This window comes from Terrapene carolina, unplaced genomic scaffold (genome assembly GCF_002925995.2).
Source record: "Terrapene carolina triunguis isolate 2854851 unplaced genomic scaffold, T_m_triunguis-2.0 Scaffold68, whole genome shotgun sequence".
NCBI lineage: Eukaryota > Metazoa > Chordata > Testudines > Emydidae > Terrapene > Terrapene triunguis.
In genome coordinates, this window is record NW_020664419.1 from 44,834,034 (window position 1) to 44,854,915 (window position 20,882).

General features: G+C 40.8%; 1 protein-coding gene across 1 annotated transcript in view; it reads left to right on the forward strand.

The window, feature by feature from the left end:
- DOCK4 (dedicator of cytokinesis 4) overlaps nt 1-20,882 on the forward strand; it is a 391,670-nt gene that overhangs the window by 300,104 nt on the left and 70,684 nt on the right. The window contains exons 28-30 of the mRNA XM_024200912.2: nt 12,322-12,397; nt 14,254-14,354; nt 15,970-16,028. Coding sequence (XP_024056680.1) covers nt 12,322-12,397; nt 14,254-14,354; nt 15,970-16,028 — 236 coding nt within the window. The remainder of the gene's footprint in view (nt 1-12,321; nt 12,398-14,253; nt 14,355-15,969; nt 16,029-20,882) is intronic.

Here is a 20,882-nt window from a genome sequence, read left to right on the forward strand (position 1 = left end):
AATGTAGTATAAGAAAGTGTTACATATTTCAGAAACAGCTGGGTTGTCAGATGGCTTGGCAACAGCTGACATGTAGAAGACTGAGATTTAGGAGTGACCTTGACATTCATTCCCCAGATTGACGATGATCAGATCAGCTAAAGGTGAAATCTTTGAGCTCTGCGGGGAGGCTCTTGGCCCCACCATTATCCTAGTTAGCATCAAGCATTGCTGTTACTGAATTCACATCATGCCATTGATGACTGCCTAGGTGGGAACCATGTGCCCAGCTCCATCACCAAACAAGATAGATACTGGAATGATGATAATAGCTTATGCTGGGAATTGATTCCATGAGAGATATTAAGGGAGATAAAAATTCACTTCGATGCTATATCATATGGCGATTTGTGAAGAGAAAAATATTCCTGAAGAAAGGGGTTTCTGGATCGTGGCCTCTCCACCATTCTGATAATAATGGCCTGCACCTCTCTTACTGTAAATACCAGAGGCAGCTCTGGCTTGTCTGCAAAACTGGGGGGTGGGGGATGTTGGCCAGGCCCTTTACACTGTTGTGCCTCTGACAGGGCAGTCAAAGCAGAGATTCATCATTCCAACCCTATTCATTGCAATCCTGTCTTTTATACCTGCTTTTGAGGGCAGCAGTGAGCCCCCACTGTCTGCTCTGCCTTAGGAAACCAACACATCTGGGGCTTTTTAACCTAATTGGAACCACCTGTTGAACTCCTCTCCATTTATTAGTCATGCGGAGCAGGGCCCCAGGGAAAGCCCAAAGCTAAGAACTTCTCTTCCTGCAAGGAGCCACAGAAGAGTAGCTGAGCCACAATTGCTCACAACCAGAGCACCTTCCTGAGTCAGGGGAAGGGACTGAGGGGTTGGGTGACATTCTAAGGCTCTAACATCCCCACACAGCAGATGAGATCACTACAGAGATGCCTCTGGAGTTGTGGGGCAATCCTCTTTAGCTCCTGTGGTTCAGCAAACCCAGCTGTTCTCGCTGATCTAGGACTCTTCCTGAACTCATTATTCCAATTCACCTCTAATGGGAAGAACTACAAGATGCTAGCCCAGGTTCTTACGAGCATAATTGTTGAGAAATCTGGTATCTTTTCTGACTCCCTTCTTTCCAAAAGGAAAATCTGGGTTCTCTAAGGGCTGTTCCCTTGTACTTCACCAATTATATATTGGATGGGGAGTGGTACCAAGTGGCTAAGACACAAAAGGAAACATCAGACAAGAAAAGAGGCTGGTTCTCCATTAATGACAGCCATCTCCACCAGAGGCAAAAGTAAATCAAAAGGCCAAAAAAACAAACCACCATCCCCCCAATCCACCAGAATAAAGCTCAAAAGCACTCCAGAGCCTAATTTTTCTTCCACAAACTGTGGTTCCTCCCTTGAAGAAGGGAAACTCTTTGTTTTGGATCCTGATAACCCGAAACTGGAGAAGTAGGAGAGAGGTTGGGGTGCTTCCCAGGGGAATCCAGGGTTGTGAGTTTCCTTACTACCACCTGCCCTTAGCGTGAGGAAGCCTGCCATGGGTCAGATCCCCAACTCCACTTGCCATGGGCAACCTAACCACTCCACTGTAGGCTACAACCCACACTGTCACACTACAAGTTAGCGATTGGCACACTCTCACCCTCAAGCCCTCTGGGTGTCTCTCTGGAGCATCCAGCCTCTGGTCCACTGGACATTTGCAGAATTCTCAGATCTGAAAGAAATACCCCAGCTTACTAATTCCACCTCAGATACCACTTCCCTCAACACACAGCACTTTGATAGGTTCAGAGTGAAATCGAGTATAAATTTACTTAACAAAGCAAAGAGACTGGTGTAGTACCAAGTAGAAGTATTGGAATGAAATGGTTACATACAAAATAAAATCATAACATTCATTCGGGATCCTAGGCTTAGTTAACTGGATACTCTGATGTCGTATAAAGTAACGCTCACAAAAAATGTTTGTACCACTTTGCAGCCCGGTTGGCTGTGATCCCCCTTTCATGAGGCATGTACATGGTCAGTTTGCCTCCCAGGTGAAGGACTCTGTATGTTTCTTTGTCCCCCAAGATATACCAGTCCAGTCCTTTGTCTTTATTCGTATACAGGACACTCCTGTGCTGTATTGTTTATTCCTGTAGATTTTCTCTCTTGTAGATTTTGCAATCTTTTATATAGGCTCTGGCTAATGTGCACATAGGATACATTGTGCGGCATACAATACACAACCGTCTGGACAGGGAGATAGATGAAAGGAACATGTCTTTGACATGTTACCCCCTAGTGATCTGCCTTAACTCCAAGACCTTAAAAACAGAATTTTAGTATAGATAGATAGATAGCTCCTGGCATATTATATGTAAGTACATTCTACAATGGTTATGATGGGCTACAATGGTTATGATGGTTACAGTGGGCTACTAGCTCTTGCTAGGAACCTTACATGCCACCTTACATTCATGTATCTGACTTAGGGGATACATGTAAAACCCTGTGCATGCCCTGTGCGAGTTGGCACCAAGGGGTGCTTGAGTCACGAGAGGTTCTTTCCCCAGACATGTTTGAAGCAATAGAGAGGAAGTTGGTGGCCGCCGTCACAAGACAACCTGCTCATTTTCTTTTTCTGGCTAACTCCAAGGGCAGATATTACCTGTCCAAAACTAAATAGAATTTGCCATCTCTTTTAAGTCTTCCTCCTTCAGAGAGACTTTAGGGAGTCTTGGAAACAGAGGGAAAGACCTTAAGCAACAAGCCCTGAAACTCTACATGATTCTAGAGTACAAAGATTCTGTTTTCCTTCTCCAGGAAGGGTTCAACAAGATTCACTCATCTCTCACTCCAGACACTTACTGTGACTCTGAGTGTCATTTTATCCAGCTTTAGCTTGTAGATCTTCTGGTCTCATTATTCCATGGGGGTGAGAACTTCAGAGTTTCCTCTTAGGGCATGTTTACATTTGGGAAGTGTGATTTCAGCACTCATGGGCACGCCTGAGTTACCTTTGATCAAGTCATGTCGCTAAAATTAGCAGTGCAGCTGTGGTAGCATGGGCAGTGGTACAGGCTAGCTGCTGGAGAATGTACTCAAGGTCCTCGGTGGGATTATACTCAGCCACAATGGCATGAGCTAGTCCTTTTTAGCAAGTATCTCGATTGGGTATATCTAAGTGTGCTGCAGACCCACTTCTCTGTTGCAGTGCAGACATACCCGTAAAGGACCTGAAACCATTGCAAACAGAAGCAAAGGAGAGTGAAGTTACCCTCCAGAGTGATTCAGTCCCTCGGTTTGTGGTGATCGGAAGCCCAAGTGATGGGAGAATCAGCCACAACCAGACCCCAAATTCTAACAATGGATAGCAATCCATCAGGTTAGGGAATACATCCAGGACAGCACAATACATAAGGAATGTGGTCAAGGTCAGAAAAGCTCCAGACTATCAACTTCCTAGAGATGAGCAGTTGGGACTTAGGATCACTTGAGGAAGGGGCACTTCCTAGTTCAATAGGCCCTCCCTCAGCTATGTATGCTTGTGGTGGGAGGGGGGAAGGTAAAGGAGGAGGTAAAAGCAACAGCTCCCAGGGAAGATGTAGGCTAGACTCCCTCAGCAGCAGTCAGATCACCAAAAGCACTGGGGACAGGTGGGAGTCCTATCCTATCACCCTCCTGTCCCCAGAGTCAAGTCTGAATTGTATCTAGTATTTTCAGGAAGAGGTGTGCAACCACATTGTCTGAGACTGGGGGAGAAGTGTACACATAGAGAAGCTATAGCACATTACAAATATCTGTCTTTGACTTATTTTTTTCCTCTTTACACATGCAGAACTTCTATTAATTAAAAGCTTCTTAGATCTTCTGATGCTGAGGGAGCCATATTGGGATATATTTTTATTTTGCTGCCCTGGCTCCTGTGAGATTTTTCTTTTTTCACTATCTTGTCAGTAATGATGTGGCATCTGATGTGTGTTTTCAGGTAAGGTCGTCCTTAGTTGGATGTTGTCTGCTATAAATCAAAAACAAAGAGAGGCTTAGGGAGGAGTGTTCTGTACTTAAGGAGCCAAAGATGATGATTTATGATCAAGCATCCTTTGTATGACAGCGGCTACAATTCTGAGTGCTTGAATGCCCATCACTGACTAATATCACTGAGTAGCTTTGCAAAATTGCCAAATGTGCACCACCAGAATTGCTGACATATTTTCACTTTGAGAATAGGTGGCACAAAATATGAGTGAACTCTTCCAAAATTTAAGAAACTGAGACAGTTGCAAACAAAAAGAGAGAAATAGGAGAAATAGATATTTTTCAAATGTCGTGACAGAAATAGGGACATGGAAAAGATCTTGTCTCTTATGTCTGTCACTTGTAATGACTAAACAATGGAATACAATAAAAGTCCTCATTTGATACTGTCTTCTGTATAATTTATATAACTACTCAGACATTAATCTGTAATGGACAAATCAAGAGGGAGGGATAGCTCAGTGGTTTGAGCATTGGTCTGTTAAACCCAGGGTTGTGAGTTCAATCCTTGAGGAGGCCATTTGGGGATCTAGGGCAAAATCAGTACTTGGTCCTGCTAGTGAAAGCAGGGGGCTAGACTCGATGACCTTTCAAGGTCCCTTCCAGTTCTAGGAGATAGGATATCTCCATTAATTTAATTTAAGACTCCATAATTATATATGCAACAAAACAGGGTAATTACTTACAGCTCCTAAGCATTATTGGCAAGAATGTTGCTATTGCAAGTGTGTTTTATTCTTCATAATGGAAAATATTATCTTCATGTTTCTATTCTTCAGTATAACATCTGTTTACTACCTAAGTTAACTGAAACTAAGTGCCATTTTAGCAATGCTTCTAATCATAAATTGCAATGGAAGACCATGTGGTTGAAGGACTCCTAAATCAATTATCTCCTTCCACAGAGGAATCCAAAATTCTGCGACATGAATGCCATACTATATGTCTGTCAAAAACTGGAAATAACACAGTATTATTCATTTAATTAAATAATCCTTAGGTTAGAATAATTTCCCTTGTCTGGATGATTCAGCTGGTTGGCATCTTTCCAGGGCATTTAACAGACTTGCCTGAATTCCAGAACTGTCATGTTTCGTTAGCAATGAAGGGCAATATTACTTGACAATAAAGTGAGGTTTCTGTTACACATTAAGCAGAGATTTGATATTTAAATAATATTCAGGTACAGTATGATATAACTGTGCATTAATCTTTCCACTCCTGATGCACAAGTCGCTTTCATTTAAAAGATCACTTAATTTGCAGAAGTCTCATTTGTCTATATGGTATTAACCAATGTGGGTTCTTTCAGCAGTTTTCTAAATGTTAGAAATGCTAGGGCATCTGTCTCTTAAAACCCAATGGGCTATTTTTTAATACGTTTTCACTTACGAAATAGGGCAATGGAAGTTCATATTTATAGTTAAGCAGGTGCTCTGTGAAACAAGCTTTGGTATATTCTGTTTTTTATGTATATTAAGATCCCAGATATATCATTTGACAACCATAACATTTAACTTTTAGAAGTCTCTCTTGGTTTCCTCTGAACTTAATAAATATGACCAGGACTGTAATGTCTTTTAGAAAACCTTCTTTTCATCAATGAAAGCAGAATATACACATGACCCAAAGCACCCGGGTATTCACATATTAGACACAATTGTGATCATCTTTGTACAGAATATGCCATGTAGATATCATTCAAAAACTAATTCACTGGTCAACAATATCATGGTGAAATGTATGTAGCAACATTATATGTAAAGTTATGAATTCCCCCTGAATGATATTACTAGAACATGTTCAAGACCAGACCTAGGCCTTGCCTAGGTAAAGGTGTTAAATAGGTCTGTCCTAAACAAAGGAATGTGGGTTTACCTCAATTTACATATACACATAAATAGGAAGATCGAGACAGCGGGGGGAGGAAATTGAAAGAAACAGATCAATTTACATTTTGGAAAACACCAGTGGGGGAAAAGAACAGTATAAAGCTTCCTTCACTATCAGACTCCATGTCGCCTTCCTCACAGCTTGAAGAATCAATTTCAAAGGTTCACTGGATTATAAAAGAAAGGGGCAGAGAACTCCAATTTATCGCTTCCATTTAAGAAGACAAAAGAACTAGCACTTTTGGCTTCCGGGCGAGATTCTGACTGAGAGGGTGGGGATCATCCATTTTTCTGGAAGACTGTGGGTGAAAAAAACCATCTTCAAGAAAGTTTGTATCTTGCTAGGTTAAGTGTTTAGTCACTAGAAAGCATTTTTTTAATTGATCTTACTTAAAATCCTATTTTCTTTTGTTAATAAACTTGTTTTACTTTAATTTAAACCAACAATACTGTTCTTGAATTAAAGTGTTAGGTAACTTCAATTAAAGTGGTAAGCTGTACATTTTGTGTGTTTAGAGGAGTAAATGAACCTTATTATTTTTCTGAATGGTCTAAGAGGGAGCTGGACATTTCAGGGAACATGGTTTGGGGAAATTTGGGACTGGGAGTGTTAGTCACCTTGCTGGTTGTAACCAAGGCTGGTGGAAGCCAGAGTGGGAATGTGGGACTGTGGACAGACTGCTGGGGTCAGAGTTGCTGATCCGGGGCTGGCTACATAGCACACATGCGTGCTTGTTGCTGACTGAGTGTGTCCCAGGCAGAAAGCAACAGTAGCAAATAATTGTGAGGCACTTAAGGTTAAGTGGGGACACAACCACTCACTGGTCTGGATTGCACCCCAAAGTATGACACTGGGGTAGTTCACAGCTGGCTATTTTAACTGAGCTTTACACTTCAAGCACTCATAAAATAGTTTTAAGTGATTCTCAAGTGAAAAGGCTGGGAACAGTCAAAGAAAGGTTACAGTTATATTAATTTTTGTTTGATTATTTTGGGCAAGGAAAATAGAAGAAACGGAAGAGTAAAGATGAGTAAACAGCACAAAAGGCAAGCTGGAAGCTATAGCAGCAAAAGCATTGTAAAGCACTTAATACTGCATGGCAAGTGTTGAAACAACCCCTTATTGATCTGGACAGCACGTTCCAGAATGCCATGATGATACGCAAGAAAGGAACATGTCAAATTAGTATTAGTTTCTTCATTATGACCATTTAGCATTATCCTGCTAGCTCACATATGTTGCTGTAATCTGAGAGATGTACAATAAATTCTTCATACAAGTATATTTTGTAATATAACAGTGTGGCTTACACAATTACATATATGAAATACTTCTCCACAGTTCTAATTTTGGAGCATGTATGTGTATAAATATATATACATGGGTCTGCGAGAATGTAATTTTTTTCCGTGTGAAGGAAGGTTTTCTCTGTTGAGGATTTCTGTATTTGTGTTTCATTTTGAAATAATAGAGCACCAGCTGAGAATCGGAAGCTGTACTTGAAAGCATTGCTTTATAGTGGATACTAGTACAAAGTGGATGCAAGTGGGTACTTGTGGGTGTCATCAGAATAATGTAAAATTGAAGTTTGGAGTTCTTGATATGTGTCTGGAACAACTCAATGGATGAGATTTGGAGTCTTGTAAAATGATTGGCAGTTCTGAATATATCAATGGCTGGTGATACTAAGGAATTAAGGCATTTTTTTATCATAAGATGAATATTTTGCCATTTGTCCACAGGAATTTATATTCAAATTTTATTCTTTTATTTTAAGATCACAGGCTGGGAAGCTGCTGGGTTATGTGATTCCCTTGCTATTGTATGTCTTTTTGGCTATGCATAACATCTACACTATGGGGCAAAAATCCCCATAAACCTGGGATCCTTAGCTTCTTCCATATTCATCCAGACTTCGGCCTTGTCTACACTACAGGGGGAATTGCATCTAAGCTACGCAATTTGAGTTACATGAATAGCATAACTCAAATCGATGTAGCTTAGATCTACTTACCACGGGGACGCTCTCCCATCGACTCCCCCTACTCGTCTCGATCTGGTGGAGTATGGGAGTTGACGGGAGAGTGATCTGTGGTTGATTTAGCGGGTCTTCACTAGACCCGCTAAATCAACTGCCGATGCATTGATCGCGACTCGTCAATCCCCCGATAAGTGTAGACAAACCTTTCCAGTGGAGCATGTAACTATGGTGTCTGAGTCAGAAACTTAGCAAGGAACATAAAAGGCAATAAAAAGAAGTTCTATAAATACAAAGACAAAGAAAAGTGTGGGCCCTCTACTTAGAAGGGAAGGAGAGCTCATAATGGATGATGTCAAGAAAACTGAGGTGTTTAATGCCTCTTTTGCATCATTCTTTACTAAAAAGGTAAATTGTGCCCAAATACTTAACACAATTAATATTAACAATGAGAGGAAAGGAAGGCAAGCCAAAATAGGGAATGAGCAGGCTAAAGAATATTTAGGAAAGTTAGGTATTTTTCAGTTGGCAGGGCCTGATGAAATTCACCCCTAGGTTACTTCAGGAACGAGCTGAAGCAATTTCAGAACCGTTAGCAATTATCTTCAAGAAAATATGGAGGACAGATGAGGTCCCAGAGGATTGGAGAAGGGAAAACATATTACATACCTTGAAAAGGGGAACAAATAGGACCATAGAGACTATAGAACAGCCAGCCTAACTTTGATACCTGGAAAGATACTGGCACTAATTATTAAACAATCACTTCTTAAGCTTGTAGAGGATAATAGATTAGTAATAGCCAACATGGATTTATTAAGAACAAATCATGCCAAACCAACCTAATTTCCGTCTGTGACAGGATTACTGGCCTAGTGGATGTGTGGAAATTGTAGATAGGGTGACCAGATGTCCTGATATTGTCAGGACCTTCCTGATTTTTCACACCTGCTATCTGGTCTCCCTAATTATAGATGTGATCTATCTTGATTTTAGTAAGGCTTTTCACACAGTCTCATGTGACATTCTTATAAGCAAACTAGGGAAGTGTGGTCTAGGTGAAATTACTAGAAAATGGATACAAAACTGGTTGCAAGCCTTACTCAGAGAGTAGTTAGCAATGGTTTACTGTCAAACTACAGAGAGAATATCTGGAAGAATACTGCAGTGGTCTGTCCTGGATTCAATATAGTTCAATATTTTCCTAAATGGCTTGGTTAATGAAGTGGAGTGTTTGCTTATAACATTTGTGGATGATACCAAGTTGGGAGGGAGGATTTGAATTTGGAAAAAAGAATTAGAATTCAAAACAACCGTGACAAATTGGAGCATTGGGCTGAAATCAACAAGATAAAATTCAGTAAAGACAAGTGCAAAGTACTCCACTAGAAAGGAAAAATCAAATGCACAACTACAAAACAGGGGATAACTGGTTAAGCGGTAGTATTACTGAAAAGGATCTGAGGTTTATAGTGGATCACAAATTGAATATGAGTCAACAAGGTGATGCAGTTTAAAAAAAAAATAAAGCTAATATTCTGGGGTGTATTAATAGGTGTGTTGTACAAGGTTGTGAAATCCCCATCATTGGAGGCTTTTAAAAACAAAGTTAGACAAACACCAGTCAGGGATAGTCTAGGTATATGTGGTCCTGCCTCAGCTCAGGGGGCTAGACTAGATAACCTCTCAAGTTCCCTTCCAGCCCTACATTTCTATGGTTTCATCTTCATGTACTCCACTCAGTTGAATGATTTTTGTCTAGTTCCATGTTGATACACACATACAGGCTATTCATAGAGACACCAGTGAGAACGCACATGGTATAATTGGTTTATCATGTAAACAACTGAGATATGTCAGCTATAGCAACAAATACTTGCATTACTACCATTCTGCTATCTCAGGAAATCTTAGCAAAAAGTCTTTGAAATGGCATTTTAAAATTCTTCTCTAATGTATATTAAAAATCTGCTGACAAGTGATGTAGAGAGAAATAATTCTTTCCGATATAAATACATATATGTAGTATAGACACAGCAATGTACTTGCATTCTTTGTGGCACTGTGACTAAATTACAGTTTCCTTTTAAATCCCATTTTTCAGGGATTTATCATTTTGGATTTAAGAATTTCCTAGAAGCTGAAATGTTACTTACATTGTAAGCTCCTTGGTGTAGCTCTGGTCTTTTTGCTCTGTGTTTGTAAAGTACCTAGCACAGTGGGGTTCTGTTACATTAACTAGGGCTTCTAAGCACTATGGTAACACAAATAATAATAATAGTAATTATTACATAGGTACAGTTACCCAAGATTAATTATTTTAATCATTTCATCCAGTGGAATATCCTCTTTCTCTCAAAACTTCTTTCTTCCCAGTTGGTGAAACATCTGTAAAATGGAATAGTGTGCAAATACCAAAATGGAAGGTTTGGCTTTTTTCCCCCTCAATGCTTCTGCGCTCTGACCTCTGATGGTTAAGCACCATTTTCTTCATTCATTAACAGGCTCTAACATTCTCTTCCAAAATAATACAGAGATCACTCCACTGGAGGGGAATTTGAATGAGCTACACAGATGAATGACAAACATGGAACAATATTTGGACAAATCAGAAGCCAGGATGCAGTACAGTTATTGAGAAAATAAATAAATATGGTGATTAGAAATTGTGTCATAAAACTAAAACTAGTGAAATTTGAGAACCAAAGATAGTGTTCCAAAAGAGATCTATGATTTTATTCATTCCAGGTGTTCAGCCACTTCACAGATTTGAAAAAAGGGGATTGGCATTATTGCAGGACCAGTTTGCAAATTAGGAACTGAAACCCAAATTCTGTAACCAGTGAAGTTCTGAGTTATACTTAGAGAAAAATGTCTTATTCGGAAACCTTAAATCCACCAATAAGGGCATGAAGAAAAATTGATAATTATAGAGAGGCTGATCAAGTATTTTGGGTGGAAATCTATGAGCATCTAGTATGTGTCACTTTGCTTTGTCAAATTCTAACATTAAGAGGTTGGTTTGGCAGATACAGCATTGCAAAACAACCCATTGCATTACCACATTGTACTGCGTATGAGGCCGCCAGCCAAGAAGAGTCATGAATGCCAATAGCCCATATGGAGATTGCACGAAAGGGCCTGCTGAGTCTCTTCTATCCTCTAGGTTCCTATATCGGATAGTCTAATGGTCCGAGCACAGGACGAGTACCGAGGAATTCAGAAGTTCTGGCTTTTACACTGACTCCTATGATCTTGGGCAAGTCACTGAAGTTCTGTGCTTCAGGTTCCCCATCTCTAAAAAATGGACACTAATATTTATCTACCTCCAATAGGCGCTGAGGGATTAACTATCCAATATATTTTTAAGATGAAAAATGCTGTATCCCAAATACTATTATTTTTTTAGAACTGTATCACTGTTTATTCAGATATCCCATTTAAGGGCCTTTTACACGCACTATGTATTTGCTCTACTTCAGTTTCAATTTTTCATGTCTTTTGCAGTTAGTTCACAAACTGTTGTGTGATTACAAATGAGAACAAAGCACTGCAGCTCAATGTAGTGAGATGCATCATGACAGAGGCACAGCAGGTGTCAGCTAAATCTTGATTCATTCAAACAGGATGTATACAGATGGTCCATGAATATCTTCCATCTTCATAGAGTTCAAAACGTGCACTTTTGTCTCAGTTGCCTGTTCATTCAGGCCAGGTTAGCACTGTAGTGACCAAAAGTTACCACCATCTGAGTACTAATGATAAATAATGTGAAAGGAGTTTGGCTATCTCAATCCAGCTAGGATAGATTAATATCCTCAAGGTAAGTATCAATATGGTAAAATATCATTATCACAGTATCACTGCCCTCTTGTTGGCAGTCCAAACAGAGAGCCATAGATGTAGTTCCTTCAGGTATTGTTGATGCAGATTTGCATTGCAGTGGTTTACATTACTACTGTCTCTGCTGTGTCTGTTCTGTCTGTAAATAATGTTTGCAAATGGTGCAATATTACATATTCTTTCATGCACACACTAAAAAGACTGTTTAGAACAAGTTGTTCTCATTGCATACATGATCACTGATAGGACCAAATATAGATTATAAGATATCTATGTGGTTTGGGTTGCACAGTAATGTGGTATGAATTTTTCCTGTTAATTTTATCTTGCCACAGCTGTTTTCACAAGCACTGTTCATACAGCTACACCATACATATTGTCATCAATTTGTTTCTTGCCATATGTATTTTCTGGCAACAGATTGTATTGGTATCCAATTATTCATATATGCTTAGAATATAGTATTTACTGTAGTTTACACATGGTACCTGGCTTTATTTTATTGAAAAATGACCTAGTACTTAAAGAATCAAAGTTACATTTTTCCAATTAATGAAAGGGTAATACTTCTTTTTCTGTTACCAGTGTTATTATTACAACAGTCCTGTATCTTTCGGATGCCCTTCGTAAGAACTTCCTAAATGAAAACTTTGATTATAAGGTACTGTAAGAATGAACTCCCCCAAAATATATGTTCAGTGACATAAGTAGTGCAAAAGCTTGTCAATCTGTGGCTCTTTTGATTTTGGGTTGTTACTCTTTGGATTAAATTTATCTCTAATTTCTGAGCTGTTAGATTCCTGTGGTGCTACCAGTCTCAGCTGTTCAAAACTCATGAGATTGGTTTAACAATTATTAGGTTGTGTGTTTTGTATTTGGGATTCTTTTTGTTTGCCTTCTGGTTTTAAGTCTCGAGTGCACCTGTGTCATGTTTTTTGGATTAAGGTTTCGTGATTAAGAAAATATTTTCTTTTCTGCTCATATTTCAAGATTATCTCAGAAAATAAAATGAACTTTATTTCTTATTCCCTGGCATATTTACCAAAAATATGGCTTTAGATTTTTTTTTTAAATTCTCTCAAGACCAATTAACATGGCATGTACTGTTAAAATTATAATGCTATGACATGTCATGCTGGATATTGTTAAAGATATTAGCCTGTGTTCAGTGAGCTGTGATATCTGTAATAACCCATGGCCAGAGTGTTATATTGCAGTTATAGAATGATATTTAGGGGATTAAAAACAAAAGGCTTAGTGATGGCTCCTAAGAGGTTTACTCATAGGGGAGAGGGAAAGTGAGCGCACAGTCCAAGCAGTGGTGCTTGGAGGCATTATTCTAGCTGTGCCATGTTATAAGGCACAGGGTCTGATTTTCAAGGATGCTGAGCTCCCAATGATTTCAAGTACGGTTGTGGATGCTCAGCATCTCTGAAAATCTAGGTCCATGCTATGCCTCTGGAGTCAATGGAGAGAATGTTGGCCTGAAGTAGTAGATACTATGAAACTATGTAGCCAGTGCTCCCTTATCTAGCTCTACCAATGTGCAGGAGCTAAAGCCCACATCATTAACTGCTAACTGACTATTCCCCAGGCTTATTTAGCAGTTATTACTGTCTCCTGCACCTATTTTCCTCTCCTGCATAGCTACACTGGAGCAGCCATAATTTGGCCTAGTGCAGGGGTTCTCAAACTGAGGGTCAGGACCCCTCAGGGGGTCACGAAGTTATTATGTGGCGGGTGGTGAGCTGTCAGCCTCCACTCCCAAACCCTGCTTTGCCTCCAGCATTTATAATGGCGTTAAATATATTAAAAAGTGTTTTTAATTGATGGGGGGGGGGTTTGCACTCAGAGGCTTGCTATGTGAAAGGGGTCACCAGTACAAAAGTTTGAAAATCACTGGCCTAGAGTTGCTAATATTTAAAAATGTCATTTCATTAAGAAATCTTTACTTAACAGAAGTTTCAGCAGCTGATCCTCCCAGTGCATGTGCACGGAAGTCAGTTATGGAGCAGTATGCTAACAAACTATATTACCTTGCTTTACTTCATCTTTGCCTTGCTGAGACACTGTAGTCATTGATGCTTGCAAGTTGTATCAGTAACAAGTAGAGCTGCCCAGAGAACAACAACTTTTTCTAAATTTGTTTTCATTCCACTTAGAGAAAACAAATTCTTTTGAAAGTTTTTGCAAAACAGAATTGAGTCAAAATTTCTGTTTTCAGATCAAAATCGCCAGGTTTTTAATTCAGTTCTCTTTGTCTCTGTGAGAGTCCACCATGGACCCCAGAAACCTTCCCGCCAAAAATATCATCAAAATTAGGATGTCTCTGCAAAACATTTCATCATCAACAAAACAGAATATTTGGTTGAAAAATCATTTAATCAAAAATATTGTAACCAGCTATACTAATGAAGAATAAGACAAGCGGTGCAACTGAAAATTTGCATCTAGAGTGGACATAAAATGTTAGTGCTGAGAAACGGAAAATAACCAAATACCTTGTGTTTATTGTAGATCTGGGATTCCTACTTTTACCTTGCTGTCATTTTTATAAACCAATTGTGTCTGCAACTGGAGATGTTCACACCTTCCAAGAAGAAAAAGGTGTTGGAAAAGTAAGTACCAGTCAGGTTCCATAAAATTACTGCAGATCAAACAATTATGTTTTAAAAAACAGGCTTTATGCAGCATATGGACCTGATCCAAAACCCGTTGAAGTAGATGAGTCTTTTTGCTTACTTTAATGGGCTTTGGATGAAGTCCTATGTGACTTCACAGTCCCCCAAGAATAAAATTGTTGACCCTAACAGCCCGTCAATGCCCACTGGCTGGGTGGCTCATAGCAGGCCTGATGCACTCACTACCCCAAACGCACTGTTGTGATATGTATTTAAAATATGTTTTGTTAGGTATTCTATGTAAACTGGTGGAAGGCTGGATTCAAAAATCATTTGTGTGATGTATATATGGGTTGTGTATAAAGAATTACATGTGTGCTGGAAATATGTTCTTAAAATGTGTTTGGGAGGCAGTGCATAAAACAAGCCTGCCCTAGACAAAGGAATGTGGATTCCCCTGTCTGACTGGCTCTATTACAGGCCGGGGACAATGAAAGTACATTTACATATAAATTAAACAAAGCCATCAAGCTAATGAGCGGCGAAGGGAGTCTGCACCCCAGGAAGCCTTCCTGGCTCTAGAAGAATAGACAGTGGATTTAGGGTAATATAAAGGGAGCTAAAAGACCTTTTAGTTATCCATCACTTAAGGGACAAAAGAGTCAGAGCTCTTGGAAACTGTGGAAGGTGATTCCTTCAGCCATGTGGGTTGAAGTGTATGGGAACTGACTATATATGAAAGCTTTGCCTGAGACCAGGATTGTAATTCGTTAAGCTTTAGACACTAGAAAGTGTGTTTTATTTTGTTTTGTTTGTAACCATACCTGTCTCTTTTTCTTTTGCTTAGCATCACTTATATCTCTGTTCTTTATTAAAAAGCTTATTCTTGTTTTATTACAAAACCATCTCAGTACTGAGTATTAAAGTAAAGTATGAGGCTTTAACACTAACAGACTAGTGTGTGCTCTGGCTGTTTGGAGGCAGTGAACTTGATGATGTCTGTGAGAATCACAGTGAGAGGGATTGGACACTGTAGAGAGACATCTCAGGAACTGGGTTGAGTGATTGTTACTTGTAAATCAAGGGTTAGGCTGGCAGAATCTCAAGGAGTTTGCTGATGAGGTAGACTGCGGTGTCTGACACCCCGTCTATTTCCAGCGAAGTTCACGCTTGCTGAGACAGAGCGGTAACACAGTGCCTTATCGTTCTGGGTGTCCAGAAAAGAACATCACAGGGTAAAATAAAATTATTAGTTATCTTGGGGGAAAGAGGAGGGAAAAAATCTGAGGCATATTAAGAGAATAGATTGGTATCACTACTTTGTTGTATCATTGTTACTGTTTGTAACATTTAGGGAGCTTGTACTAACAATATGTGGAAATTAATGTGTCTTTATGAAACAAGCCATTTGATTAGATATGTATTGGACATTAGCAAACTTCCTTTTTCCTTTTCTGTTTATACTACATCCGTCCAAAACTTGGGAAAAATCATTACTGCATGGAAATCTCACAGTTCATCTTGCTACACAGGAGCCTAAATTATAGTATGATCTTGTAAAATTATTTCCTAAATAATGTTATGCTTAAGTGTTTTTTTAAATATTTCACAGATATGGTGACATGCGGGTAACGATGGGATGTGAAATCTTCAGCATGTGGCAAAATTTAGGTAAGGAATTGAAAAAAAATCTCCTCAATAAAAATTAACAGTGAAACAAAGTAGCACAAAAAAGTTGAACAAAATTGGTAATGAATTTTAGTTAAGACTCCTGCATTATATTACTGGTTCTGCCGGTTTATCTGAGGCAAGCCACTACCTCTTTGTTTCTTGGTTTGTCCTGCTGGAAAACAGTTCTAATTCTTTTCAGAAAATGTTGAATTAATTGTTTGGATTTGCAAAGTGTTTTCAGATCCTTTGATGAAAGTAGTTTTGTTTGACATACACCAGTCCTCTTGATTGAAACTCACCTAATATTTTGGATACAAATGTTGACCACTAGGTCCAAAACCGTTTATTTCTTGAAAAAACTGAGAATGAACATAAAGCTCAAATCAAAGCATTATTATCATTGTGACGCCTTCTTTCCTCTATGAGAAACTGTTGTTTTCCAAGATACTGAAAGATAAGAAAAATCTAAATGATAGATTTCATTTTTTGACAATGGGGTTGCATTTGTACATACAAAAATTCTTACCTGTAAGGAAGCGTGTATTCCTCGTCTGGCCATCCCAGTAATTTGGGCACTCTTGTTTATTAATTAAAGCTATTCCTTTCTCAAAACCATCATCTTCCCATGACTTGTAAGTCAAAAATACCCACTGACAGGTAAAGTATCTGGGAGGAAAGTAACTCAGGAGAACACACCGATTGCTCACAGAACTCCTGCAGGGAGCCATAACAAAAACATCAGAGAAGCCAGGAGAAGGAACATCAGTTGCCGCTATGATCCAGCAGCAGCATCCAGGATCCAGAAGCTCTATCAGTCAAATGGCCCCAAGGCTCTGAGAAAGATCCTTGGCGGGCCCTCATCTTACTGCGCAATCCCGTCCGAGAAACTATTCTCGTACTTCAAGGTGTCCAGACCACATAGCTCAGAATGACACACAGCGTCTAGGATGCATTCATCCTCTACCCCAGACTGACTATTCAGGGGGCCTGGAAGAAGACTTTACATCACAGGAAGTGATGACCAGACTTACAAAGACCAAAAACACAGCTCCAGGAAAAGATGGCATTCACTGTAACTTCCTGAAAAAACGAGACCCCGGTTGCCTGGTATTAACTGCCATTTTAAACAAATGCAAACAGTTCTGCTGTCCTCCCAGCTCCTGGAAGAAATCTATGACAGTGCTCGTCTACACCAAGCAACTGGAGACCCATCTCTCTCTGTTCCACCATGTACAACTGTATGCCAGTGGCCTCGCAGCTAGGATCACAGACTGATCAGTGAACAGAGGAGCATCAGCTCCATCCAAAAAGGCCATCTTTATTCCACCAGCTTCTACTTGTTAAGGTTAAGGAGCATGGCAGGGCTCAGAAGGGGTCAAGCCAGTATGTTCAGCACTCCAACTGATCCTCAGACTGTGGAACATCTCACAGGGAAATTAGCTGGGGTGTATGTTGGATTGCAGAGGTTGAAAGTTGGCATTACGCCACCTATACCCCTTCCACTGATGTGCACTGAGCTCAGCTTGAAGATTGAGCCACCATGACCTGTATTTAATGTATGTCATTTCTAGTGTATTTTTCCTATTGTTTAGAAATATGAATGGAAGGCGTGTTGTGATCGGTGCAAGCTATATGAGGGCTGAAAGACCGATCGATCAAGGTGATCAAGGTTTGGAAATAAAAACACTTACAAAAAATTCAGATTCAAGTTCTGCGTGGCCTGCCACTGGGCCTCTGTCTCAGGGAAGCTTATATCCCCTCAAAGTGTAACATATCTCAATCCTTTCCTCAACAAACCCATCAATCCCATGAATTCAGGCTTCCAAGGTTCATCATGGATTGTTCAATGAGACCTCAGTCTAACCCCAGCTTGTTAGACCCTCCTCTTCCCCCCAGATACTGAGAAGTGCACCTTTGAGCACAATGGTTTCTGACTCCAGGACTGCTGAAGGCAGGTCAAAGACTCTAAGAAACAGGGGAGACCTGAGGCAGGTAAGACTAGATTCTCTCAAATGAAAAGTGAGAACTCTCCCTCTTAAGTCCTCATCCAAGAAGATGAATTATTTTCTGACACACCTCCACCCCGCCTTTAAGTTGGGTGAGATTCCTTGCACCAGTACAGGTGCACCAGGTGCTCATAAGAAGCATACCTGTCAGTGACTGGGATGTGGGCGGTCGAGCCTAGTGATTAGCACAGGAGTCTGACCCCGTAGTTAGCGCGGGTGTCGGTAGCCAGGAATTGGAGCCAGAGTCAAAGGCAGGGCTGGGTGCAAGACAGGAGCAGAGCTGGAACAAAACAGCAACCAACCTGAGAACAACCAGGTGTAGGAGCTACCTCAGAAGTGGCTGAATACTTTGAGTAGCTGTTGAACTGCTACTGCTGCTAGACTTAAGAGCCGGTCTGCTGACTATTGCAACCACTCTGGCAGTGTAGCCATTTAGGAAGCCTACTACATGCTATCTGTGCTCATTAGGTTGCCCAGAGATGGGAACTGCTGCAGGCCCTGATTCCTGACAATACTCGTTCCAGAATACCTAAAACTTGAAACTGCCAACTACCAAAGGGGCAGGACTATCCACAGCACCATCAAGGGAAAGAAGTGAGTGGATAATAAATGATTGGTACGCACAAGAGTGCTTCCATCCAAAAATCCTTCTCTTTGAGTACAAAGCACACATGTAAAGTAGTAATAATCTAGAGCACCCCAGAATATAGTTACCTAAAGTCTGAGATGGTGTTGAGTGGCATCAGCAGCAGATTTCTAGTGGCCATCCTTCCTCCTAGCCATTGGGGAGATTAATGTCAGTGTCTTCTTGCTCATAGAAAATCCAAACTTCTCCAAAGTACACTTTCTAACTTATCTTTTTATAGGTAACTCAAAACGAAGCATAACTCACAGTAACCCCTCATGGGCTGTTTCTCTAGCAACAGCAGAAAAACTCGTAGTTTCTACTTATCAACAAAGCAGCTATTACAAGAAACTTAGACACAAGCACCCAGACCAAGGTCAGCTATCCTTGTTAGTAACACTGCAGCTGTGCAAATGTTTTTGTCTGCCTAAGTAAGGCCAAATTCTTTCTCATTAGGTGGTGTCCTCACTTCCAGCTTATGGTGGCTAAGTGCACAAGATGGCTGCGGGTTATGTCAAATCCAGTTCTCTCAGAAGAACACCAATGGTACCAACTTGCAGAGAAAAGGAGTCATTGGTACTGAAAGCTGATGTAAGTAAGCCGGCACATCTGGCACCACCAAGGGACAGAAACCCTATCCATTATCCTCCATCAGGGGGTAGATACATTATCCCGGAGGACCTTACCATCTCTGCAAACCCAGAATTGCCAGTGGTGTAGGATCCAGTCCTATCCAGAATGGTCCACACATCATCAGCTTGCCACTCACAGTATCGTTGACTTGCTAGGACATAGTTAGACCACACGGCACCACATGCATTGACGTAGAGGCTTCTTTCTTCTCTGATGAATGTGGGATCAGCTGGAGAACTTCACAGCCCTTGTCGAGATAGGAAGTCACCCCTGACAGAGGCTTCAAAAAATCATGGGCACCTTCCCACTCCTACAAGCAAGAGAGACTAACCAACCCGGGACCGATGGTACTCCTCTCCATGAGCATAGGGTGCTCCAGGGCTCAAGCACCCACAGAAAAAAATAGGGCCAGATTAATCTTTTATGGACCCCAGTGCCTGGACCATAGCCCCGCCCCCTGCTCCACCTGTACTCCACCCCGAGGCTCCAACCCCACTCAGCCTCTTCCCCCTGAAGCCCCGCCGCCACTCGCATCGGGGGAAGGGTGAAGAGGAGCACCCACCAGCAAAAATAAGTCAGTGCCTTTGTCCAAGAGGATCACCTCATTACACCTGTGATGCCTCACACTAGGTTTCTGAGATCCATATATAAGACATTATGACTACAGAAGATCAGAATGGAGTCAAGATAGTCATCCCCACATGAGGAAGAACTTCAGCCCACTCAGGTATGCTCTGAGGAAGAGGAGCAATCTCACCAGGTTGAGCCACCAGCCCCTGCACGTGTATCGTTGTCTTCACCAGATAAAGTGATCACACCTGCTTCACCATCACCACCTGATGGCTATAGGCAATGCTGGGACCTCCTAAGGGGAGACACTCCAGAACTACCTGAGGAAATTACAGGACACCCCTCATAAGCTACTGGATATCTTCCAGAACATGGGTCCTGGTGAGATTGCTCTGCCAGAAAAAAGGTCATCTTAGAACTGCCATTTGTCTGTACCCCATCCACAAAAGGATTGATTACAGATATCTCCTTGCCAGGTTGGGAAGCCCACCTCTACAGACAGGGTACCTGGACCCACTAAGAATCCAGTTGCACATACATTTTCTGGATCTGTGTGCAGTACACGAAGCCTGCAAACAATTCCTGCTGTTTATTCAGAACTTTCATCGTCAGATCATGTCAAACAACATGACAATAGTTTATTATATTAACAAACAGGGAGGAGCGAGGTCTTTCCTTCTCTGAATAGAAGCTGCCTGTCTCTGGAACTGGTGCATTCACCAAAAGATCACCCTCTCAACAAGGGAACTACACAACTTGGTGTAAAGAGCATCTTTCTTGTTGTGGGAATCACTTTGTGTCTCAAGAGAACAAGAAATGTCCAAATAATGCCCACCACCAAGGTGACTCACAAGCAGTATTCATTGAGGAGGAGCGTATAAGGAACCCTGCTGTATCACAGACTGGAGGACTGCTCTGCTGAAGGACACACCTACTGTAGAAGCTTATTTGATTTAACTATACCTGTACAAGTGGATTTATTCTGGATGCATGGCTTGAGTTTTCTAAGGCCTGGAGAAA